We start from the raw sequence: 22111 nt of genomic DNA on the forward strand, positions 1-22111 counted from the left end.
CTGTCGTCTCGATTACAGTGGAGGACTTTAGACATAATTGACAGCAAATGAGCTTAGATGCCAAGTCCACTTCCAGGTTTTGTGGCGCGGCTGCATGCAGACATCAACCTCATATCCTTCGACTCTTGATATAAATCAGCAGTTGGCACATCCAGTGGAAAACTTGGCAGCCAGAGATCACATCCTCTTTGGAGCTGCCCATCACAGGGACTGCTCAGATTGTGTGGGCTGGGGAAACTATGGGGACACTTTTACCATTTTGGTTCTTCCCTTGTCCTCATCCTCAGCTGGTCTAGAAAACCTGTCGGGTGACTTCTTCGTCTGCTTTCAGTGCTTCAGTTTCCAATGATGCATGTGCAGTACATTTAAGGGTAAATTTTTTATATAAAAAAAGTATTCATTTTTTATTAATATATTTTATCTATTTTCCATTGGATTTTTTTTATTTTAAAAAAAATTCTTTTGATTTTCGCGTATCAATTGTTCATCTTGCTCCTGCATTATTCTTACCTTTATATACTCATCTTGCTCATGTGTCCTCGTAATCACCTCGGCCTCTTATAGATTGACAAGTAGAGTAGGGGAGGTGGTATAACGATTAGAATCGATGAATGATTGAGATTTATGCTAGGGTCATTGAGATAGATGGAATAATTCACATGTGATAAGCACCAACACGAGTCATGATGACAATCATATAAATTAATAAATACGACAGACAATGAGAGGGACATCAATGATATATATGATAAGCACCAACACAAGTCGTGATGAAAACTATAGAAATTAATGACTACTACAAGTGACGATGGGAGGACTATCAAGCGATCAATGATGCACTCAAATTAAGGGGTGTAGGTGAGGGACTTGTTGCTGATGGCATAATAGGTGGCAACTAAGATCTCCTAGGCGATCCCATGGAGCTTTATATCAGAAAGGAGGATACTCGATCGACTAAAATAGGAGAAGAGATTAACTAGGATAACGATGAGAGCAGTAGCACATAAGCGAAAGACAACAATTGATAGGATGGAGGCAAAATAATTTTATATTTTTTAAAAAAGAGATACTCTACGTGAATAAATGAAAAAGGAGCACTAATCGATAAAAAAGTAAAAAATATTTTGGTGAATTTTCCGTACATATAAATATAGTTTTTTTTTTCTTCGTGATGTGATATATCATAATATAAGTTAAATAAAACATTACAAATTATGAGGGTGACCGTAAGGTGATAATATCGCATCAACTAACAGGTAAAAGGCTGGGCTGAGTTGGGCCCAACCCAAATCCACCAACCAATATAATACTTCAAAGTTATGAAGAGTTCTACAGGTTATCTCAGCTTGCATAATTCTATCAGATTTTGTCAAGCATGAATTAGCAAGACAAAATAATTATACATGCACATCTTTTCTTCAGAATATAAATCTTTTTTGGTTGAAAGAAGCAAAGGAAAGAAGGAAACAATATATTTTCATATTATTTTATTAAATTCGAATATAATATTTATTACTTGTGTAATAATAAGCAATACAAGATACATATTGTTAACTACTTCATGATATTAAAATTATTAAAAAAATATCAATTAAATTAACTAATACCTTAAGCTCATGATATTATTCTCACAGTATTCATTTGCAAGCTAATTAGAGAAAATAGCAGATTATGTTCATCCTCCAAATCTGCTTTAATTTTCGTGGATGGACATCTTATGCAATTATTCCGGAGAATACATTCTAATTATTATTGCATTGAGTGTTCATAATCATATGCTTAAATACATAGCTATGCCATAACTGATACATGTAAGGAAAAAAGAGAGAGGCAATTCTACGATTGATTGCACAATATTTAAAGAAAAAAACTAATGTGTTATTTTATGAGACAGTCCAAATGGCTTTCCAATCTATTGGAGGAATATGACGGGATTTTTGTAACATGCGTTATATTGTTGCCGTTACCTTATAAAACGCTACAAGTATTTCCTTTTGCTTCTTCCCCGCACGAAATCGATCGGGAGACCAAACCCTAACTGTCTTCGCCGATCCCTTCCTTTCGAAACCCCCAATATTCGCTCGATCGATCCATGGGAGGACATGGAGGGCTCAACATATTGCCGCAGAAGCGGTGGAACGTCTACAACTACGAGAACCGCGAGAAGGTCCGTAAGGACGAGGAGGCCGCAGCTCGCGAGGAGCAGCTCCAGCGCGAGCAGTCCCGCCGCCGTGACGCCGAGTTCCGCCTCGACCGCCTTCGGCGCGCCCGTGGCCTTCACCACCAACAACCCCCCTCCGTCGACGATTCTCGTCACTTCAACCTCTTCGACGGCGTTTCTGACTTCTCCTCCCTCGGTGGCGCCCAGGACAAAGTGGCCACCCGTGACGGCAAGAGATTCAAGAAGGAGGAGGCCGAAGAGGGTGGTTCCAAGAGCTCCAAGAAGCGCCGGAGAGAGGATGCGCCAGTGCCGGTGGCGCCGGAGGACGAGAAGTATAAGCTGGGGTATGGGCTGGTCGGGAAGGGGGTGAAGGCGCCATGGTACCTCTCACGGCCGTCGGCCATGTCGTCGGAGGCCGTTGATGAAGAAATTGGCGGTTCCAGGGTTGCTACTGTTTCCGGGAAGAAGACTGCAGGGAAGAAGACGATAGAGGAGCTGAGGGAAGAGAGGATGAAGCGAGAGAAGAAAGAAAAGGGGAGGGAGCGGGCGCTTCTGGCTGCCACACGGAAAAATGGTCATGATCGAGGGTTTTCAAGGTGAGACATCATCAAAATACTTCTTTTATACGAGTCATAAATGGTGCTTTATCCCTTGTTAACATTTTGATTAACTGTTTATTTTTCCCTACATGTGAACTGTCTTTTCCTTATATGAACCAAGGTTTTGGCACAAGATATCATATTGTTTTGTCGACTTTTTGATGCTAATTTGCCACTACAGATTACATTTAGGTACTTTTTATTTTCTTTTGCACTTGTTTATAGAAGTGCGAAATGTTGATTGTTGATACCTGAAAGGTGATTGAATTTGAACTGCGTTCTGATGCACATGCTTTCTTAAGCTATCAAATTTGAAAAAGTTTGTTGGTTTCTAATCAATAAGAAGGAGAAGTTTCCCTTTTGTATGGTTATCCATTAATAACTTTAATGCACTGTCCCTTGAATGTATCTTGTCCGACTGGTAGGGGAAGAAGAAATCTTAAGGTCTTATGTTTTGCATGTTGGAAAAGTGGTTGGGACATTTAGAAGCCAAAAGAGTTTTTGGTGGTGAAAACCGTGGGAATCATATTCCATCTTTTGGTTTTGGCATGAAAGGAGTGATGTCTTATGAGCTTCAATTAAGTAACTTTTTGTAATTGAACTTGTGGCGAAGTCTTTCCAAAGAAGCAATTGTTAATGTGGTTTCCGCCAATGCGGGATTAGGAGGGACAATATATGCAGCCTTATATCAAAAATTCAAATGTGAATCCTTATATGAAATATTGGAGGCATATTGGAGGCATATTGGAGGCAAAGTCTTAAGCTCAGGATTTTTTTTTAAATTAATCTAGAATTATTAAATGTATACTATATACATGGAAACTTTGATGCAAGCGTTTGACTGGCTTCTTAAAGTACTTGTTGCCATCCTTGGTTATGTATCATATTTCATGGTGTCTTATATTGAGGTCTCCAGTATAGAGTGAAAATTTTATACTGCTTGAAACTCAGTAAGGAATTTCTTCTAGACTTAAACTTTATGATTTTTGTAGCTATGCATATAACAGTGCTAGTCTTTCTAATTGATTAACATTGTTAGTCATAACAAAGGACAGTACTGCAAAAAAAAGTTGATAGATGTTTTGGTCATTTGCCATAATAGACCTAAGTTTCATGAGTATGTGGTATATATTTCAGGCCATGTAATGGAAGAAAAAGGGAGAATTGAATTCTCTAGATGAACCAATGATTCCAGCATGGGATTGTTTGTGTCATCTTTGCTGTCTAGCAATTTTCTTCAGATTGGCATTTCGAGATAGTTTAAATAGCCAAATAAAAATTATAAAAATCAATGACAACAGTACAAAAGCATAGGCGTGATGAGCATCTGAAAAGTTCTGCTCTCACCATGACTATGACCATAGATCTTTAGCAGGATGAAAATTTGATAATAGAAGATTACATATTCTTGAAATGGAGCATATATTTGCTATAGTAGAAGAATTAGGCTTTTGTAGAATGATGAAGAAATTGTTACAATGCTTGGTGGAAAGTTGCATGCTTAAGTTAAAACTAAATATATTAGATCTCATAGCTATTTTCAGTGATTTCAATAGGCGCTCGGGCGCTCGGACGAGGCGAGGCAAGGCCCGAGCGCCTCGCTTCACTTCCAGGCGGCGCGCTTCAAAGAGGCGCCGCCTGGGCGCTCGCCCGAGCCCAGGCGCCGGGCGCTTCGGGCGAGCGCCTGGGCTAAACCAGGCGACCGAACCAGCGTTTTAGGTTTGGTTCGGTCTCCGGTGCTTTAGTTGGTTCAATCGAACCAACTAAAGCATCGATATTAGCTGCCGCTGCCCAACCCTAACCCTGCTCGCATTCACGCTACTGCCGCTCGTCGCTCGCTGCCGTTGCCGCTGCTCACTTTTACCGCTGTCGCTGCACCCTCGGTTTTCCCTTACACCCATCTTCCTTCTCCTCTTTTGAAAGTATATTATTAACAGTATACAGTATACTGTTAACAGTATACTAGGTAACAGTAATGTATTTGTATTTATTAGATTAATGATATATTATTTTGATTTTAATACTATTAAATAATTATATTTATTAATTATATTATATATTTTAATATTTTAGCACCTCGTTTCGCTCGGGCTAGCGTCTAGCGCCTCGGGCGTTTTTGGACCTTAGCGTCTTTTGGCGCCAAACGCTTTTTAAATCACTGACTGTTTTCATGGTTTATACAAACTGAAGTAGGTCTTACGAGGTTGTTTGTTGTTCCATGTAGATGTCGACCTGTTTGGGTTGCAATCTTATGAGGTCTACAACAAATACCATTTACATGCATATGTTTTGTAAGAAAGCTAGAATCATGGCATGCTATTTGTTGTCATGGCCTCATAATTCAAAATTCTAACATCTCAATATTCTAACATAGTTCATATTTTTAGGTGTTCCTTCTTCTCAGGAATTCCTTACCTCTTGAGCTTCCTTTGTTTTATGTCAGGCTAATTGTCATATTCTGTTCTCTCTTCATTCTGCTTGTTTTTTTCTCTGCATGGAAGTCTTCGTTTAGGTATACATCACTAGCAAATGCTGACTTAGTTTTTGTTCATGCATATTGGCTGAATGGTGCATGCACATATGAATGCATCTGTGAGCTCCAGCTCTTGTCGGCATGCATCTCTGTGTATCCATATATGTTTGTGTATGTTTCCTGTGGAGCTTCAAGTATCAATTTACCTACTTTGTCAGTTTTATGGCTATGAAGTGAAGTTCCTGCCAGTGTCAAGCAGTTAAGTTGGTTTTGTCTGGAACCAGTTTTTATTGAGGCTGAAATTCACTCAGCTTTCAGAATTTTTATCCAAGAGTAATTGAAGTAAAATAAAGGGAAATCAGTGGGAGTTTTGCCTTTGCCATCGACCTTTTGTCATAAATTCTTTGCTTAGTTTTTGATTGTATGATAATATTTAGCTAAATTGGACTTTTAATACTTGCTAATCTCATCAGAAACCAAAACAATGTTTATTCTTTGAGAACAATTTCATGTAACCTGAATTTGTTAGGTCAATGAAGAATTTATAGCAGGGAAACCCTCTTAACACATCCACCCCAAATGATCATCCACTTTGTTGTATATGCCAGAGGAAAATGTAAAATTACTACACTAATTTTTTGAACTTTGCTTCCTTCAAATCATATTTTTCATCATAGGGAGTTACCTATACAGAACAGGATGCCAGGGTAATTTCTGCGATAGCTTTCAAGATAGTGGAATATAATAAATACACCTAAAGAAGTTCTAATTAGCGTGGATAAGCTTCAAAAGTTAGAAACCTCATGGGCAATAAGGTCTGATGCAAGTTATGATTGCTTAAGCCTAGGATCTTTAGGACTAGGCAAGTAACATTTCAAAACATATCCTGAGGTATTTCCACTAATGATACATGAAGCATGTGATGGAAAAACCAGACAAGGGTAAAAAAACATTGTGCTTGCAGAAGGATGGGATTGTCAGTCCCTTAATTTTTTTCGTAATATGTTGTGCAAAATTCATCTAAGAATGAATCTTAGTTAGAGACATAATGGATGATTATGTGAAATAAGCATCATGTTGGTATGGCTTCTGGTTTGCGTCTCAGGTCTGGTCTCCCCAAGGCTTGACCACTGGGAATGCATCACATGATAAGAAGACTTCAATCAGTTACCAAATTGTTGTGTCATGGTGAAGAACATGATACTGTCAGTGAGCTGTATGTTCCATTGTGGATACTGCAAATGGTATGACTTAAGTTTATTCAAGTCTTCCTGTGCATAAACATAGTGCCAGCTATTGCTGGAAGAAAAATTTTCAGTTGCAAGATAAGCCTCAAGGATCAAACAGCAAACTTACCAGAAGCGCAATATATAAGATATTAAGAATCTATTTGGAGGAGATCATAGACAATGGTTGGACAGCAGTACATTAAAGTTATAACTAAGATCCTGATAAGCCAAATGACAAGATGGTTTTGTGAGTTCTTGCATGGTTTTAGCTTTTATGTCAGCCTTTATATCTGTGTATTTTTGCATCTTGAAAAATATTTTAGTTCTTACTTTCCTTGGGTCTCTAGCATATGATAGGGATGTCCAGATTTGATGGTGTTGCTGCCGTGGGAAATCATTGTCCACATAACTGTTCATGTATCGTTTTATATGACTATTTTTCCTAAACAAATTGTTTTCTTTTTTTATTGCAGGAAGATTTGATTTTCTCTTATCCTCCAAGCTTATAGCGACGCTCATTGGACAGAGTGTTCAGATTCTCATCAATCTACAACAAGTTGGTGTATATATCTTGGTGATGCTCTTGTTTCATGAAACTGCAAAAAATAAGAGAAAGAGAGAGAGAGAGAGAGTATATACATCTTCTACTAAAGCTGAATATAGAGTTATGTCCTCGGTTTGTTATGAAATTATTTGGCTTCAAACGACCTATCTTTCAATTAGGTTTTCCATCTTTTATTTTTCTCTTTTTCATATTTTTTTAATATATATTGATGTGTCATGTATTGCTACATTAGTACATGTTGATATATATCAATCCAAATATCGATAAAATACCTTAATATAATTTTACAATCCTAAATTTGTCCTACAAAATCTCAAACCTTCAACCTTTAATGAGAGAGTTTGGTACATCACTATTTTAATATTTTATCTATAAATTTAATTAAATACAATTTTAAGCTCTCAACTTTTAATAAATAAATTTATACGACTAATATCATTATAAAACTCAAAATTGAAATAGCTTGAATTACTTGAATTTTTCATTTTCCTCTGAATAATCATGTCTTTAAAACATCAACCTCATTAGATCTCACAGAGCTTAAATGAATAAAGAAACCGAAGATGGATGTCGTGAAATCAAGCTTTTCCAGAGCTAGTTGTACTCTTTCTTAATCACGAATTCAATGTTTGAGATTCTTCATAGAACTTGCTCACAAACAAGTTCTTCTACACATTAGTATGAAATACACAAAGGAGGCAAAGCACTCTGAAATCACACACCATAGCAGCAGATGTTACACAGATGAACCCATCACACCTTAGGTGAGAGCCATCACTAAAATCCTACAAGGAACCTAACACAATCTATGGCAGTCAAATCAATGAGAAGGGCTACAATTGAATCTTACTTCTTGAACATGTACCCCATAAAAATTCCAAGCAACGCAATAATCACCACAAACATGAATGAGAAGCCACCTTGTTGCTTGCTGACTTCTCGCCTCACAAGTTCCTGCATTCAATGAAAAGAAAGAATTGTTGCAGAATGTCTATAAACTCTGATGAAGCCACCCATGCTCACTGCATAAAACTGACTCATTAACAATAATATGTACTATTCTCATGTTCTGGAATTGCAACGAATGCAGTTCATCTTCATGTCTAAGTGCATATCTTCAACCGATGCCAAAATTCCTTTTGCTTCCTACCACATACAGAAAGTACTTGTAATGATGACGATTGAAACCATAAATCCTGGTTTCGCAAGCTTCATCAAGAGATCAGGGATTTAGGATAGCTGAATGTTTTGTCAAATGAGATAACTTGTTATAATTTCGCTCTGACTTTTGACCATGCAAAACAAACAGAACATGCTGCACAATTTACTCAGTACTATAATTAAAAAAGGTCCATAACCATTATTACAGGCAGGGAACACACCAATGATGGAATCTGAAAACAATCAACGGGCAGAAGGTAAGCAAAGAAAGCTTTGTCAATTCCTTGAAAGGAGCGACGCCAAACAACAACAATCTGAACAAGGGTCAAACCTACAGAGTGTCCCATTTATATTTTGTTAATTCAAGAGATAGAATATGATACTTTAACATTTTCTGTAATCCCATCTGTTGGCGATATAATCTAAAGTTTTTCAGTTTTTATTCACGGACCCACCAACACAATCCAACTTGAATCAAGGAGTTGATTCAATCCATATATATGCATCGTAAGTAACCCCTTTATCTAATGGACGGACAATAGAACTGTTCTATAAATAAAGTATCTAGGTTAACATTATCAGGATGCAATAACGGGAACAAACTTCCCAAAGACCTGTTTAATCTATTTCAAAGAGAGGTTAACTTGCATAAACACACAAATACATGTAAACTAAAGTGCTATTACATCTCAAATCTATTTTAGATTAAGAAAGTTGACGACAGCCAGTTCACAACCTACGTGGGCCCTGGTAGTGAAACCTAGTACTGACTTACTTGAACCGAAGAAACAGAATGTTCATGATTGTTGTATCACTGCTTTTCGATATATACAAATGAATGGAGGTCATCAAGAACATAATAGATCAGACTTTGTTACCATGGTTATTAGCCTTTGCAACTGGAATATGTCAGTGGAAAATATTTTAGCTGTACCAAAAGACAACAAACTATGTAATATTAACAATAATGGGTCTCTATGGCACCTAACACCAGCAAATAAGCATTAGGAACTTTCGAGCAAGGTTCGCTGTACCGTACCGTACCGGCGTTTCGACCCGGGCTCGGTACCGGTACGGTACGGTATACCGCTCGGTACACCCAGGTGTATCGGGCACTGTAGCAGTGCTACAGTGCACTACTACAGTGCTAGGTACGGGCGGACCGGTACAGGGCGGTCCGCGTACCGCTAGCCTGATGTCGGACCGGTACGTACCGCCCGTACCGGGCGGTACAGTCCGGTACGGCAAACCTTGCTTTCGAGTACATAAAAATTGAAGCATCAAGCAAAAGAAGGCATCATATAAACCAGGAAGAGAATCTGTTCAAGAGTTCCGGAGCTTACGTCAGAATTCTGTACAAGCTTCTTACCAAAATATCTGTTAAACTATTACCTTGTTCTATGATGTATGCCATATGCAACAAGATTTGATTTAATAGCATGAAAAAGAGTCCTGTCACATGATTATCCATGCCAGTGTTTACCAGTTCTTGTCGAAGTTTATTGTTCTGTTGGATAGCAGTGGTCTTCTCCTCAGCCAACCTTGAAATTATAACCAAATTCTGTATTAAAAAAAAAGTCGATTAAAGATCACTCAAGTAACTTAATCCATGATGGCAAGAGGCAGCGGTCAAACTTTCTAGTAAAACACAAATGAGGAGTGTTTTGAGTGCATGATAGAAACATGCATCAGATAAGGATAAACTAATCATGGAACACAAAAGTAGAATTTTTCTGTACATAAAGAACCAATACTTCCAAGTAAGAACCTTATAGCCACTGCAGAGAGAGTGCAAAGATGATGACCAGCAATTATGCATGTAGATTTGATGTATAATTTGAAAATATTCTCCTGGTTTGGTTAGCTGGCTATATATTTGTCAAAATACCAAAAGATCATGTAACTTGTTCAGATTGAGGAGATAAGTTGCCCATCTGGTAGGATAACCAATTGCAACTCAAGAATCAATTTGAGGGTACCAAAGAAATGTTTACCAGTTATTAAGCATGGGAGATTTCATCCTTCGTACATCAGTCTTGTAGATATAATGTTTTACTTTTCTTGTATTTCACATGCCAATTCACATAAAAACCCCTAAGTTTTCAGAGATAAGATGCAGGCACATGAACAAATCTACATCTGTGCTTGAATCATTAGCTTGCCTAAGTGAACTTAAAACCAGTTAATTACATATTAATAAGAAATATCCTTGCACACATATATTGCTGTCATAGAGTAGTTGGACCCACCTCATTCCATTTAGTACGCAGACATTTACTAGTGCCAACGTCGATCCCAAGCCCATATGAAAAAGATAAAGGGTTTCGTTAGGTCATTGACAATCAGCGTAAACCCAAAGTTTGTCGTCCCGTGGCATACCATATGGTACAAGTGGTACGTACCGATCCGATAAGAGACTGGTATAGGTGGTATATACTGGTTTATCAATATGCTCCATTGTACCATGTGTTGGTACAGAAGTACGTACCGTACTATATACCAATCAGACGAACCATGTGTAAAACTATATCAGATCTCATGAACATGGATCATAACCGATTTCAATATAGAGCTAGGTCGTCACCCGGAAGCGACGCGAGGCACCTTCACCACCTAGAGGTTCGGAATTGCAAATGGTGGGCTAGGATGTTGCCCGGAAGCGGCCTATCACATCGTGCCCAAATGGGGTGTCAAGTAGGCAAGAGTTCTCTTATTGTTTTGGATCAATGGGAGTAAAGAAATTAGTCAAAAACAGAGGATTAGGTTAACAACTTGGAACATGAGAACACTTTTAGGGAAGGGATTATAAATAATAGACAATATGATCATAAAAAGAATAAATATTATTTGTTTACAAGAGACTAAGTGGGTAGGAAAAAAATCTAATTTTAAAATTTGGTATAGTGGAAAAGTTAAACACAGAAATGATGTAGGAATTGCTGTTAATAAGGATCTTAAGAACAATGTTATAGATGTAAAAGGATTTAGAGATAAAATTATAGTTCTAAAATTTGTGAAAGGATAAGATGCTTTGAATGTCATTAGTACTTACGCCCCTCAAGTCGGATTGAATGATCAAACCAAAAGAGAATTTTGGGAAAGCTTAGATGATATCATTCAAGGAATGCCTATAATCGAAAAACTATAATTGGAAGAGATTTGAATGGTCATATAGGAAAATCATATGATGAATATAAATGGGTGCATAGGGGCTTTGGTTATAGTGAGAGAAATGAAGATGATGGTATGATTTTAGATTTTACATCTTCGTATGATTTTATAATTGTAAATACTCACTTTAAGAAGAGAGCTGAACATTTAATTACTTATAAGAGTGGCCACCACTATAATCAAATAAATTTTTTTTCTCACTATAAAGATAAATAAAGTTATTTGTAAGAAATATAAAGTTATACCTAGTGAAAGTTTAATAAATCAATATAGGTTGATGTCATTAAATATTTACTGTAAAAATTGAAAGAAGAAAAAGATAATAGAAAATTTTATAAGGACTAGATGGTGGAATTTTAAAGATGATAATGTAAACACTTTTAAGAATAAGATGGAAAGAGAGACGACTTGGAACTTAGATGAGGATAATATTAATATTATTTAGACTACGATGACTAAAAAAATTAGAAGCTTAACAAAGAAAATTTTTGGTGAAACTAAAGATAGAGGTGTAATCTTAAGAGAGAGTTGGTGGTAGTGTAAGGAAGTTCAAAAAATAATTTCTACTAAATGATTATATTTTAAAGATTGATAAAATTATAAAAATGAGAAAAAAATTAAAAGATACAAAAAATCTAAAAAAGTGGCTATAAAAGCGATTAGTATGGTAAGATATAAAGCTTATAATAATTTTTATAATAAATTAGATATTAAATATGGTAAAAAAGATATATATCGAATTGCTAAAGCTAAGAAAAGAAAGTGTAAGGATTTAGGTTATCAAATGCATTAAAGACGAAGATTAAAGAATACTTGTTAATGATAACGAGATTAAGAAAAGATAAAAAATTATTTTTATAAATTATTTAATAAATATTTGACACATGACTTAGATTTAACGATAAATAATAATGGATTTGTTCATAAAATTAAAAGTAATGAAGTAAAAGATGCATTAAAAATGATATAAAATTACTAAGAGTGTGAGGCCTGACAATATTCCTATTATCTAGAAAAGTTTATGGAACAAGATAGTAGCTTGGTTAACTAACTTATTTAACAAAATCATGGGATTCGGAAGGATGCTTGACGAATAAAGAAAGAGTATTTTATTGTCAATTTACAAAAATAAGGGTGACACACAAAATTATTTATATTATAGAGGAATTAAGATCATGAGACATATTATAAAACTTTGCGAAAGAGTAATCGAATGTAGGATAAAGCTTGAAACAAATATCTTAGAAAATCAATTTGATTTTATGCTTGGAAGATCAACCATAGACGCTATTTATTTATTAAGGCAATCAATTAAAAAGTATAGGGAAAAAGAGAAAGATTTGCATATGATTTTTATTGACTTGGAGAAAGCCTCTGAAAGAGTTCCTAGAGATTTATTATAGTGGGTTTTAGAAAAGAAAAGCTATTCACTAATTATATTGATGTTATTAAAGATATGTATGATAATGTAGCTACTAGTGTCAACTATAGGAGGTGTGTCTAGTGAGTTTCCTACTAGCATATGATTACATCAAGGATTCGTATTAAGTCTCAACCTTTTTACATTGATAATGGATGAACCTACAAGTCATTTATATGATAGGTCTCCATGGTATATATTATTTGCTGATGATATTAACTTAGTTATGAGAGTCTACGTAGAATTAATTTAAACTTTAGCTATGGATGTAAGCCTTAGAAACTAAAAGTTTAATATTAAGTACGAATAAAATTGAATATATAAAATATAATTTTAGTAATTCTAGAAATAAACAAGAGAATATAGTTGAATTGGATAGACAAAAAGTCTTTTAAGTAAAAGCTTTAGGTATCTTGGATCAATTATTCAACAAGATTAAGAGATTGATGGATTTATTATTTATAGAGTAAAAATAGGATAATTAAAATGACAGAGGGGATCAGGCTTGTGTGATCATTGAATACCTTTGAGATTAAAAGAAAAAATTTATAAAATAATTGTGAAACCAATAATATTTTATGGATCTCAATGTTCCACAAGTTTTTACCATATAAGGTTTATAAAGAAAGTAACTTATTGCTTACAATACAACAAAAGTAAGCAAAAAAGAAATTGACACCCCCGAGCATTTTGTAATGTTTCCCATCTTATTTTGCACATCTATCTCATGTATTGGAGATAGATATTGGAGAAATTGAGCTGCAGGGTGTCAAAAAAAATTGAGTGGTCCTCGTTCCTTAGCGCACTGCAGCGAGGTGTCAAAGTGTAAGTAATTTTATAACCAAGGCGGCAGGAGGGCAGATTATAGCTGCAGGGTGTGCGGATTGCTGTGTGGCCAGCCTGGTACAAGCTGAAGGCATGGCTATCCTTAGTGCACTACAGCGAATGAAAGCTGATGGATGGCAAGGGGTGAAGATCTGGTCGGATTCTAAGGAGTGGATCAATTTTGTGAATAATTTTGTATCCATCCCTTGGGATTTGCAATCCTTGTACAAGGATATTTTAAGCTTGGCTAGGGAAGCCAATGCTAAGCTTTTCATACATATTAATCAGACCTGAAATGGAAATGCTCACAGACTGGCTAATTGTGGAAGAACCCAGGGAGGTTTTCATTCCTGGGGGGAGGGGTGAGACTTTTGACTAGGTTTCTTTACCCATCTCTTTTGTAACCTCTGGCTACTTTATTAATAGATGTTTTGGTTCTTTTGTTAAAAAAAAAAACAACATAAAAATATAAAAGTCAACTGTCAAAAAAGAAATCGAACAGCACACTATCTACAATACTTGAATAATAAAATTAATTAGAACTCCGTAAAAAGAAGAAGAGAACTCACCTCAGAAGATTTTTCTTGCTGAATATTTTCGGCATATGCTCTTGTTGCCTGAGATTATATTATGACCAATATCCTTTAAATTAAAAGAACACACCAAAGAAATGTGTGCATAAACTTGTCATGTTAAATACTCACAGCAAGTAATTCTGAAGAACTCAGATTTCCATTCTCTGAGACAGAAGGCCTAGGTGATGAGCCCTCTTCCGAACCCTCAGGTACCGGCGAAGGTGGTTGAGGTGGTGAGACATAGGTCACTCGCAATTTCACCTCATCCACCACATTCCCCGACTCCTTTGCAAACTAAAACAAGAATGAAGACATTTGTCAATCCTCAAGACAATACATACATCACCACAATTGCAACTGCTGTAATATAATTGCTGGCAACCACAAGTACCATTTCCGTGGTGATGTCTTTTGTAGTAGCGGTTTGGTCAATGATGACACTCTGGACAAGGAACTTGTCTTTGCATTGCATGTCAGGAGGACCTTCACGCTGTGATTGCATTGTAACTGAAGCAAATTGTATCCTTATTAGAAGAAAATATGCAGTTGCTTCCTTCCAAGTACGGAAATCGAGGGCAGCGAAGCCTACCAATTAAATCACATGTGGATCGAGGCAGCACGATCCCAGCATTCGGCCTGACACAGTACTTCTTTGGGCTTGTCGTCTTCACCTATATACAAATCAAAGATTCCAACTTTACAAAAGAAAATTCCAAGAAACGATAAAAAGATTGCAGCTTTGTAGGGTTCCACAAAATGTAGCACACAAAATGGGAAAAAAGGGCAAAAAAAAAACCTAAATCGACAACCTTAAACGCGACGTAATCATCCGACTTGTTGGTTAACTGCAGCGAGCACGAGATCTGCTTCTTAACTTCGACTTCTCCGATCAAATCACAGAAAGAAAAAACAACCAAAGATCAGAAAGCAAATAATCTGAAAACTCCAGAAAGTCACCAAAAGAAGGAAGGGGAATCGAACTCACAAGGGAACTTGAGCTCCAGGGGATCGATTTCGAGCAACCCTCCGGAACTCATGTCGGGTTCGCCTTCAGCCCACCCACCACGCCGGCCAAAAAACGTAGGAAGAACGAAGAGAGCGGAGAATCAAAAGAAAAATACGAGGTAAAAGGTAGGAAAAGGAGAAGAAAATCGAACTCCTTCGGGCTCGAGGGAGTCGAGTCACGGAGGCCGAAGCGAGCGCGAACGTGGAAATGGGGAAGGTGGCTATCCTTTCTCATTAATTAAACCTAATTGGCCTCTTCTGCCAATGGCAATCTTTTCGAATTAAATGTAAGAAAAATAATATTTACATCATCATATAAAATATTAGCCGTTATGGAATATTCTCGCTAATTTACATTATATCATATCCATCTTAGGATCCAACCTAAAGAGGTGAATTCTTATCAGATTCATCTTAGAGCGAATAATTCTCTACTAAGCTACATTGCTCATACTATATTAGTGATGGAACTCGTTAAATGACCTTTACCATAACTTTAAAATGACTTTGGCTCCTCAATCACAACTAATAAATTTATTTTTTGAGTTTTCTCAAAAATTATTTCCTATTTTTATAATTCCCTAATATTTTTATACTGTTATTATAGCAATTTTAGTAATATCACAAAAACATTATAAGGCATACAAAAATATAATGCCTATCATTGTATTACAATGTTTTCCTAATGTTACTAAAAAAATATTATAACATAGAGTGAAAACACTGTAATATAGTGTAATAATATTATAATAGTATATTTATAAAAAATTATGTTATAGTATTTTTACGATAATATAAATTTTCTATTATTAAAAATATTATAATTGGATCAATTAACCTTATGGACCAGTTTATAGAAAAAGAAGAAAAAAATATTCTAAATATTAGATTAAAAAAACCCAAAAAATTAGTTTTTTTTTCTTCCAAAATTCACCCTATTTAATATCAAATTAGTCAAAGATTTGGAGACTTAATGTTTAAAAAATAAAAATGTATATATATATATATATATATATATATATATATTGACACACACACACACATGAGTTGGTGGTGTTGTTTCTCTATTCTTTTCACTGAAAGATAGAGAGATTATTGTGACTTCTTAATTCTTGGATAAGGGTATGGATTAGATGTGATATAGACTTAAGTTGGTTTACATTTCAAATCTATCAGTTCTCCCCATAATTAATGTCCATTAGAGCCTCAAAAAATGCAGTTCTAGTGTCCTTTGCCAAGGCCACATTTGGAGCTTTTCAATCTATCAAATTATCTTGTACTTTATGTACTTTAAACTATATGAACACAACAATAAACACAAAGTCCTGGATTATCCCAATTAAATTTCCTTAACTCTCCTCTTTTTCTCCCTTTAGAGTTTTGCGTTTTCTAATTCCAACATACCATGTAACTCAAATTTCAAATATTAAATTCAGTAGTAATACATTGGGATCAGAATAGAGTGAATTCTTTGGTCCATGGGAAACAATATTGACCTCATCTAGCTAAAAATGTCCCACCAGACATTGTCTAGGCTGGTTTATAAATTAAACGTAATTTTGATGAGATCAGTTTTATGATGTTTTCGTTCAGAATAGGTAGATGATTGAAATGAAAGATAAATGTCAGATGGAGGATCTCAAAGGCTTTTAAGCTTGCCAAGAATTTTCATTCCTTCAATGGCCCTCCAATCCATCTCCTCATTAAACCTACATCCATTATGAACAACACCAGATTGATGTTTCACCACTGACATGAAAGAAGGATGACAAGAAACAGTGAAAAATCTGGTATCTGTGATTACAAACTCTTATTTCTCTCTTCATATTGATGTTTGCAGACTTGTTCCGGGCCATGTCATGACCTGTAGACCAAGCCACTAAATGATAAATGTATCATGTCATCATTGTTAACCTGAGATAAAGCCCCTTCATCAACACCACTCTCGTACCAGTAATGAACAAGATGATGCATGAAAACAGTTGAATGCCCTACCTTCCACTACACAACAAAGGAGATGAGAGAGAGAGAGAAGATGGAACTGTACCTAGATTTGTACTTTGTCTCCGTCTAGGATTTCTACGTAACCAAACAACTCTTTACGATGATACACACTATAAATAGACTTCTTCCAGAAGAAAGAGATATTACTGATCCAATCTATGCCTTCTCTTCGCATTGCTTCCTAGTGACTCGAATTTAGCAAGATATGACAGCAAGAACAGCAGCTGCGAAGCCCCCCAGGATCACTTCTGCTCCGGCAATCGACTTGTCCGGCCGACTGTTGTTCACCGGCTGTGCGTCTGGCACATCGGCGGCTGCTGACGGCACTCCGATGCCCGAAACTGCACCAGAAGAAGGTGGATCCACGATGCCGGCACCGAGAGACCTCGTCATCGCCATTGTCGTAAGAGCAGTAGCTCCAGTGACCAGAAATAATAGATGGAAAGGAGACATACGAGAAGTTTACGAAAGAAGACAGCTAGTAGCCACAGTGGTAGGACTCAAGAAACACATTACCTTATTTATATGCTTCATATACACGTCGAAACAAGTCTATGTTGATTTGTGTTCGCCATGGAATTAGGGACCATTGGAAATTTCATGTTTCTTTATGCTTGTTGGGTTCAGTCTCATCGGTTTTATGATCATGTTTCTTGCGGAAGTATGGGTGTAGGGGACCTTCGAGTCAGCATCATAGTTTCCTTGGTACATTCAATCACTGTAGAGAGAGAGAGAGAGATATTAGCTGTATCCCTGCAAGTCTTTCAATTGGTAGTCAAAGAGTGCAGGAAGAATAATCGGATGTTAGGTGCTGCTGTGATGATACTTGTAAGGGAACAACAGCTGGCGGCATGGAAAGCAATGCATCAGAACGCAGGCTTCCGGATATATCTGCAATAAACTAAATTTAGATTCTTGATGTTTGGCGGGCTATGGTGTTTGTGCAGAGTATACCTTATGACGTCGTATTAGCGGATTCTTCCTATGGGCTTCGTCGGACCGGATGTAACAGCCCAACCAGAAATTGGAATTGGAATGGAAGCATGTTAATTTGCGTGCTACGTGCGGGGAAACTCAAATGGACGGATGAGATTTCAGATGAGGATGGCGTCGTCCTCCCCTGCCTCGGAGCCAACGCTCCTATTAGAAATTTCGCACGGTGCTTTGAGATTAGCGACGCTCGTGGTTAGACGTGCCGCGTGGGTCTAAATTTAATCCCACTTGGCTCGCCGCAGCCAATCAAGAGCCGCTCTGCCGACCGCGGCATTGTCGCCCCAAAGCCGCCCGCTTCGAGTGAACGGGTCGAACCCGACCATGGTTTACGTGGTGTTTCGCAATCACACAGCACGATGCTTTAAAAAGCGTGAGAAGATCCTCTTCGATGTGCGGTCGATGTCACCCTTTCCAACCATTCACAGCTGGACTCCTACAATGACGTTGGCGTCAAAATTAAATATATACTTCATTGGAATACACATAGAAAACATGATTAATAGACATTCATGCTGGTATTGTCTTGCAGAGAATGTCCAGTGCCGTGCCAATTCACCTCCCGGAGTTTGGCAACGGGGACGAGAGAAATGTGCCATGAATTGTCCCACATTTCAAGTGATATATACATTACTGTCACGATAAATAAATATCTCTGCTGTTGTTAATGTTGTGGACCATATGGCATTGATTAGGCATCCATGGGTTAATGTACCCTCTTGGATAGTCCAAATCGTCCAGCTCATGACACTAAAATCCATATGGCATCGGAGTTTGATTACATGCGTCACGATGTTTACACACATTTACAGGATGTTGAAATCACATTCATTTACATTATTACCTGCGATCCCTTCCAGAGACTTCTAGAGCGCGGAAAGATATCTACAACTGCACGTATAGTGCTTGACAACTGTTACAACAGGACAAAAAGACGTGACGCGCCATACCCCGCACGTGCGGGATAGCGATCCCTGATTCCAGGTCAACACCCATAGGCACCGAGGCGCGAGCGAGGCCCGTCCTCACGCACGTGACATCTCCTCCCACAGCGCCGCACAGCGCCGCCGCGCGAACCCCACCCGCTTCGCTTGCAGGTCGTAGACCACCTCGAACCCCTGCTGCTGGAAGTTGCCCAGCGTGCCCGCCGGCCCGCCGTAGTCCTCCTCGCCGGACGCGTCGCCGCCGCTCGTCACCATCAGGCACCCCAGCCGCCTCCCCCCGCTCTCTAACCCCATGAAGTAGTTCCTGCGGGGCAACGCCACACTCGCGTTCCCGGAGAAGTGGAGCGCCAGCCCCGGCACCCTCCGCCGCCACTGCTTCCGATCCTCGTAGTAGTAGCACGGCCGGAGCCCGGTTTCGTCCTCCGCCTCGGCCGCCCGCTCGAACCCGGCTCGGCTCATCTGGCGGTCGAACTCGTTTGCCAGGTTTGTGTAGGTATCGCTCGGGAGCATGGTGAAGGTGGTTCCGGAGTCAACCACCATCCCTCCGTTCCCCTTTCGATCCACGGACCTCAGAATGGACGAAGCCGGTATTCGGCTCGGCCCGACGGAAAGGGACTCGAGGCCGACGGAGTAGAAGTAAGGGTGTTTGGGGTTATGGAGGAGAGGAGTGTAGACGAAGGGTGGGTTTTGGTCAGGTTCGGATGGCTTGGGTTCCGTGCGGCCCAGTATGAGGGGGCTCGGCCGGAGGAGGCGGTCCGACTTGAAGGAGTGGGAGACGAGGCAGTAGGAGAAGCGGGCAGCCAGGGACGGGGAGAGGGCCGCGAGCTGGGCAGGGAGGGAGAGCGGGCCGCGGCCGAAGCCCGCGACTCCGATTGGCTCCGCCAGCGCGGAGTGCGCGCACGCAAAGGTGAAGTTTTTGAGGTGGAGCGCCGCGGCGGAGGAGGCGGCAGCGGGCACGGCGGAACCCGGGAGGGAGAGGGGACCGCGGCGGAGGCGAGCTATCAGACTGCCGTCGCCGTAGGCGTAGTAGAAGGGGGGGCAGGGGGCGGAGCACGAGGAGGTCTCGATGTCGTCCAGGGAGCAGGCAGCCACGGCGCAGAGGTCGGAGGCAGGGAGGCCGGAGTGAGCAGCGGAGCAGGCTGCGCCGCCGCAGGTGACGGGGCGGGATGCCGGCGGCGGAGGAGGCGGAGGGGTTGCGAAGGGGTACGACGGCTTGCCTTCGCACAGGATGCACTCGAAGGGGGAGCAGGGGAACCAGACAACGTCGCTGCCGGTGTCCATGTAGAGGGTGACGACGGTGGGGGCGGATGGCGCACCAACTGAGGCGGTGAACGTGTAGTCGCTGCCGGAGGACAGAGGCAAGGACACTTGTTTGCGCCGGTCGGGAAGGTGGCGGCGATGGCGGTGGCGAGCGGCCGAGTGGAGGGCGCATGACTTGAGGTGGTGGAGGACCGTAAAGTTGGGATTTTGGGAATGGGAGAGGGAGTGGGTCAGCGGCAGAACCAGGGGATTGGACTGAAAACCATCAAGGATCAGGAACTGGAGAGAGAGGAGAGTACAGAGAAGGAGCAGGGGAGCTGAAAGGATCGACATGTTTGGCGCACGGCTGTGGAAAAGCTGAGACCTTGAAGGAAGGAAGCTGAGGGAGAGGAAGGGGGCTTAAGTAGGGGTTTTGGTGGGGCGCGACGTGATGGGTGGTGGAGGCAACCAGTGGGGCAAAGGAGGAAGTTTCCAACACATTAGCTGGTGCTGCAGCTTATAAATGAACAGAAGCTGCATCAGCTGATGAGTTTGAATGGATAATTCAAACCGGACAGGACCATTCGTAATATGTATTCACTAAACATGTGTGTCTCTTTGTGCAGCGCTCATCTTGGATGCCACACAATCGGCATGCTGCTCATTACTCCCTTCTCTTCCTTACATCGAGTTTAAATGCGAAGGAGAAGAGTGTTGCAGCCTTCATATAGTCAAGAAAGGTGATGTTTAATGACCAAGTAATACCAGCACCCAGGTGGAGTGTAAATGAGGGGAAGAGGGTTCCAGACTTCGGAGTAGAGAGAGAGAAAGAGAGAGAGAGTCATGCTTAATGGCCAAGTTATGCCACCCAAACAGCAGACTTCTGTTAATGGGAAGGCCATCATGGGTTGGAGGACAATGGAACAGGGGAGAAAACAATGAAATTGAACTTGACAAGATATCTTTCGACTGGTTTTGCTGTCATGACTTAACCCCGTACACCTCTTACACCTGAAAAATGACAGCTTTATGAGGAGGAGCTAAAATGGTTTCCACTGACATGATTTGATCTCAAACCATAAAGAGTCGGCTGTCCTTCCAACCCTGTGAGTGCAGAATCTCAAGGTGATCCACAAGTGTCCAACTCAGATGAAGACTCCCTTCCATCTCATCTTTAACTGAAGCACAGTAAGCTGTTCTCACTAATCCTCGTGCAACTTTTCCTAATGTAAACATCTATGACATTATCAGGAACACTCATCCAATTCTTCACAGGCCACAGAAGAATCCAACCTTGGTGGGGATCAACAGCTGCCAGATGACAAGAGCTTCCAACCTGTCTTCCGAACAGGGAAAAGGAGGAAAGCCATGAAGCCTAAACAAAGACCATGGTGAGCGCCCACATTATTGGTGTGGCTGACTGCTGCACTGGGAATTCTTATCCCCCCTTCGTCCTTCACTGCTTTCTATGCAGTTCCCCCCATCGTTTTCCGGAGACCAGTAGGATTGATATACTACCAAAGGTTTTCGCCATCCATACAGAGATGCATGAATATTAGCCAAGTCATAAAAGAGTAACATGAGACGATTAATCCAATGCATTGCAGGCTGGTGGAAGAAGGCGTCATCATGGAGCCAAAGTTTCTTCTGAAGTCGGAAGGGTCCACAAGCACGAACAAGAGTTACGTACCCATCACCGGTGGTCGGTTCTCATGAACAATCGAGTGATGATGGGGCTGATCCTTCTTCT

At 39.6% G+C, this 22111-nt stretch overlaps 3 protein-coding genes across 3 annotated transcripts; 1 reads left to right on the forward strand and 2 right to left on the reverse strand.

The window, feature by feature from the left end:
* The first annotated feature begins 1957 nt into the window (after nucleotides 1-1957).
* Nucleotides 1958-7200, forward strand: LOC103970381 (uncharacterized). The gene is made up of 2 exons (XM_018820614.2): nucleotides 1958-2757; nucleotides 6936-7200. The coding sequence occupies exons 1-2, from the start codon at nucleotides 2093-2095 to the stop codon at nucleotides 6943-6945; spliced, it is 675 nt and encodes a 224-aa protein (XP_018676159.2). The 5' UTR covers nucleotides 1958-2092; the 3' UTR covers nucleotides 6946-7200.
* A 397-nt stretch (nucleotides 7201-7597) lies between these two features.
* LOC103970382 (vesicle-associated protein 1-1) lies at nucleotides 7598-15433 on the reverse strand. The gene is made up of 8 exons (XM_009384145.3): nucleotides 15165-15433; nucleotides 14989-15059; nucleotides 14769-14850; nucleotides 14571-14686; nucleotides 14309-14473; nucleotides 14174-14221; nucleotides 9672-9749; nucleotides 7598-7981 (listed from the first exon to the last, which is right to left on the reverse strand). Exons 1-8 carry the CDS (start codon nucleotides 15214-15216, stop codon nucleotides 7874-7876), a joined length of 720 nt encoding a protein of 239 aa, XP_009382420.2. The 5' UTR covers nucleotides 15217-15433; the 3' UTR covers nucleotides 7598-7873.
* A 3490-nt stretch (nucleotides 15434-18923) lies between these two features.
* LOC135596900 (probable aspartyl protease At4g16563) lies at nucleotides 18924-21022 on the reverse strand. The gene has a single exon (XM_065089160.1). It carries the CDS (start codon nucleotides 20713-20715, stop codon nucleotides 19204-19206), a length of 1512 nt encoding a protein of 503 aa, XP_064945232.1. The 5' UTR covers nucleotides 20716-21022; the 3' UTR covers nucleotides 18924-19203.
* Between the last annotated feature and the right edge of the window lie 1089 nt (nucleotides 21023-22111).

Source organism: Musa acuminata, chromosome BXJ1-11, assembly GCF_036884655.1.
Source record: "Musa acuminata AAA Group cultivar baxijiao chromosome BXJ1-11, Cavendish_Baxijiao_AAA, whole genome shotgun sequence".
Lineage (NCBI taxonomy): Eukaryota > Viridiplantae > Streptophyta > Magnoliopsida > Zingiberales > Musaceae > Musa > Musa acuminata.

Excerpts from the sequence above, each read along its gene's own strand:
- LOC103970382 (XM_009384145.3), bottom strand. The coding sequence starts at position 15,216 with ATGAGTTCCGGAGGGTTGCTCGAAATCGATCCCCTGGAGCTCAAGTTC. Across the intron at positions 14,851-14,988 it reads ATGATTACGTCGCGTTTAAG|GTGAAGACGACAAGCCCAAA; the intron begins GTTGTCGATTTA and ends ATTTGTATATAG. Across the intron at positions 14,687-14,768 it reads ATCCACATGTGATTTAATTG|TTACAATGCAATCACAGCGT; the intron begins GTAGGCTTCGCT and ends AATTTGCTTCAG.
- LOC103970381 (XM_018820614.2), top strand. The coding sequence starts at position 2,093 with ATGGGAGGACATGGAGGGCTCAACATATTGCCGCAGAAGCGGTGGAAC.
- LOC135596900 (XM_065089160.1), bottom strand. The coding sequence starts at position 20,715 with ATGTCGATCCTTTCAGCTCCCCTGCTCCTTCTCTGTACTCTCCTCTCT.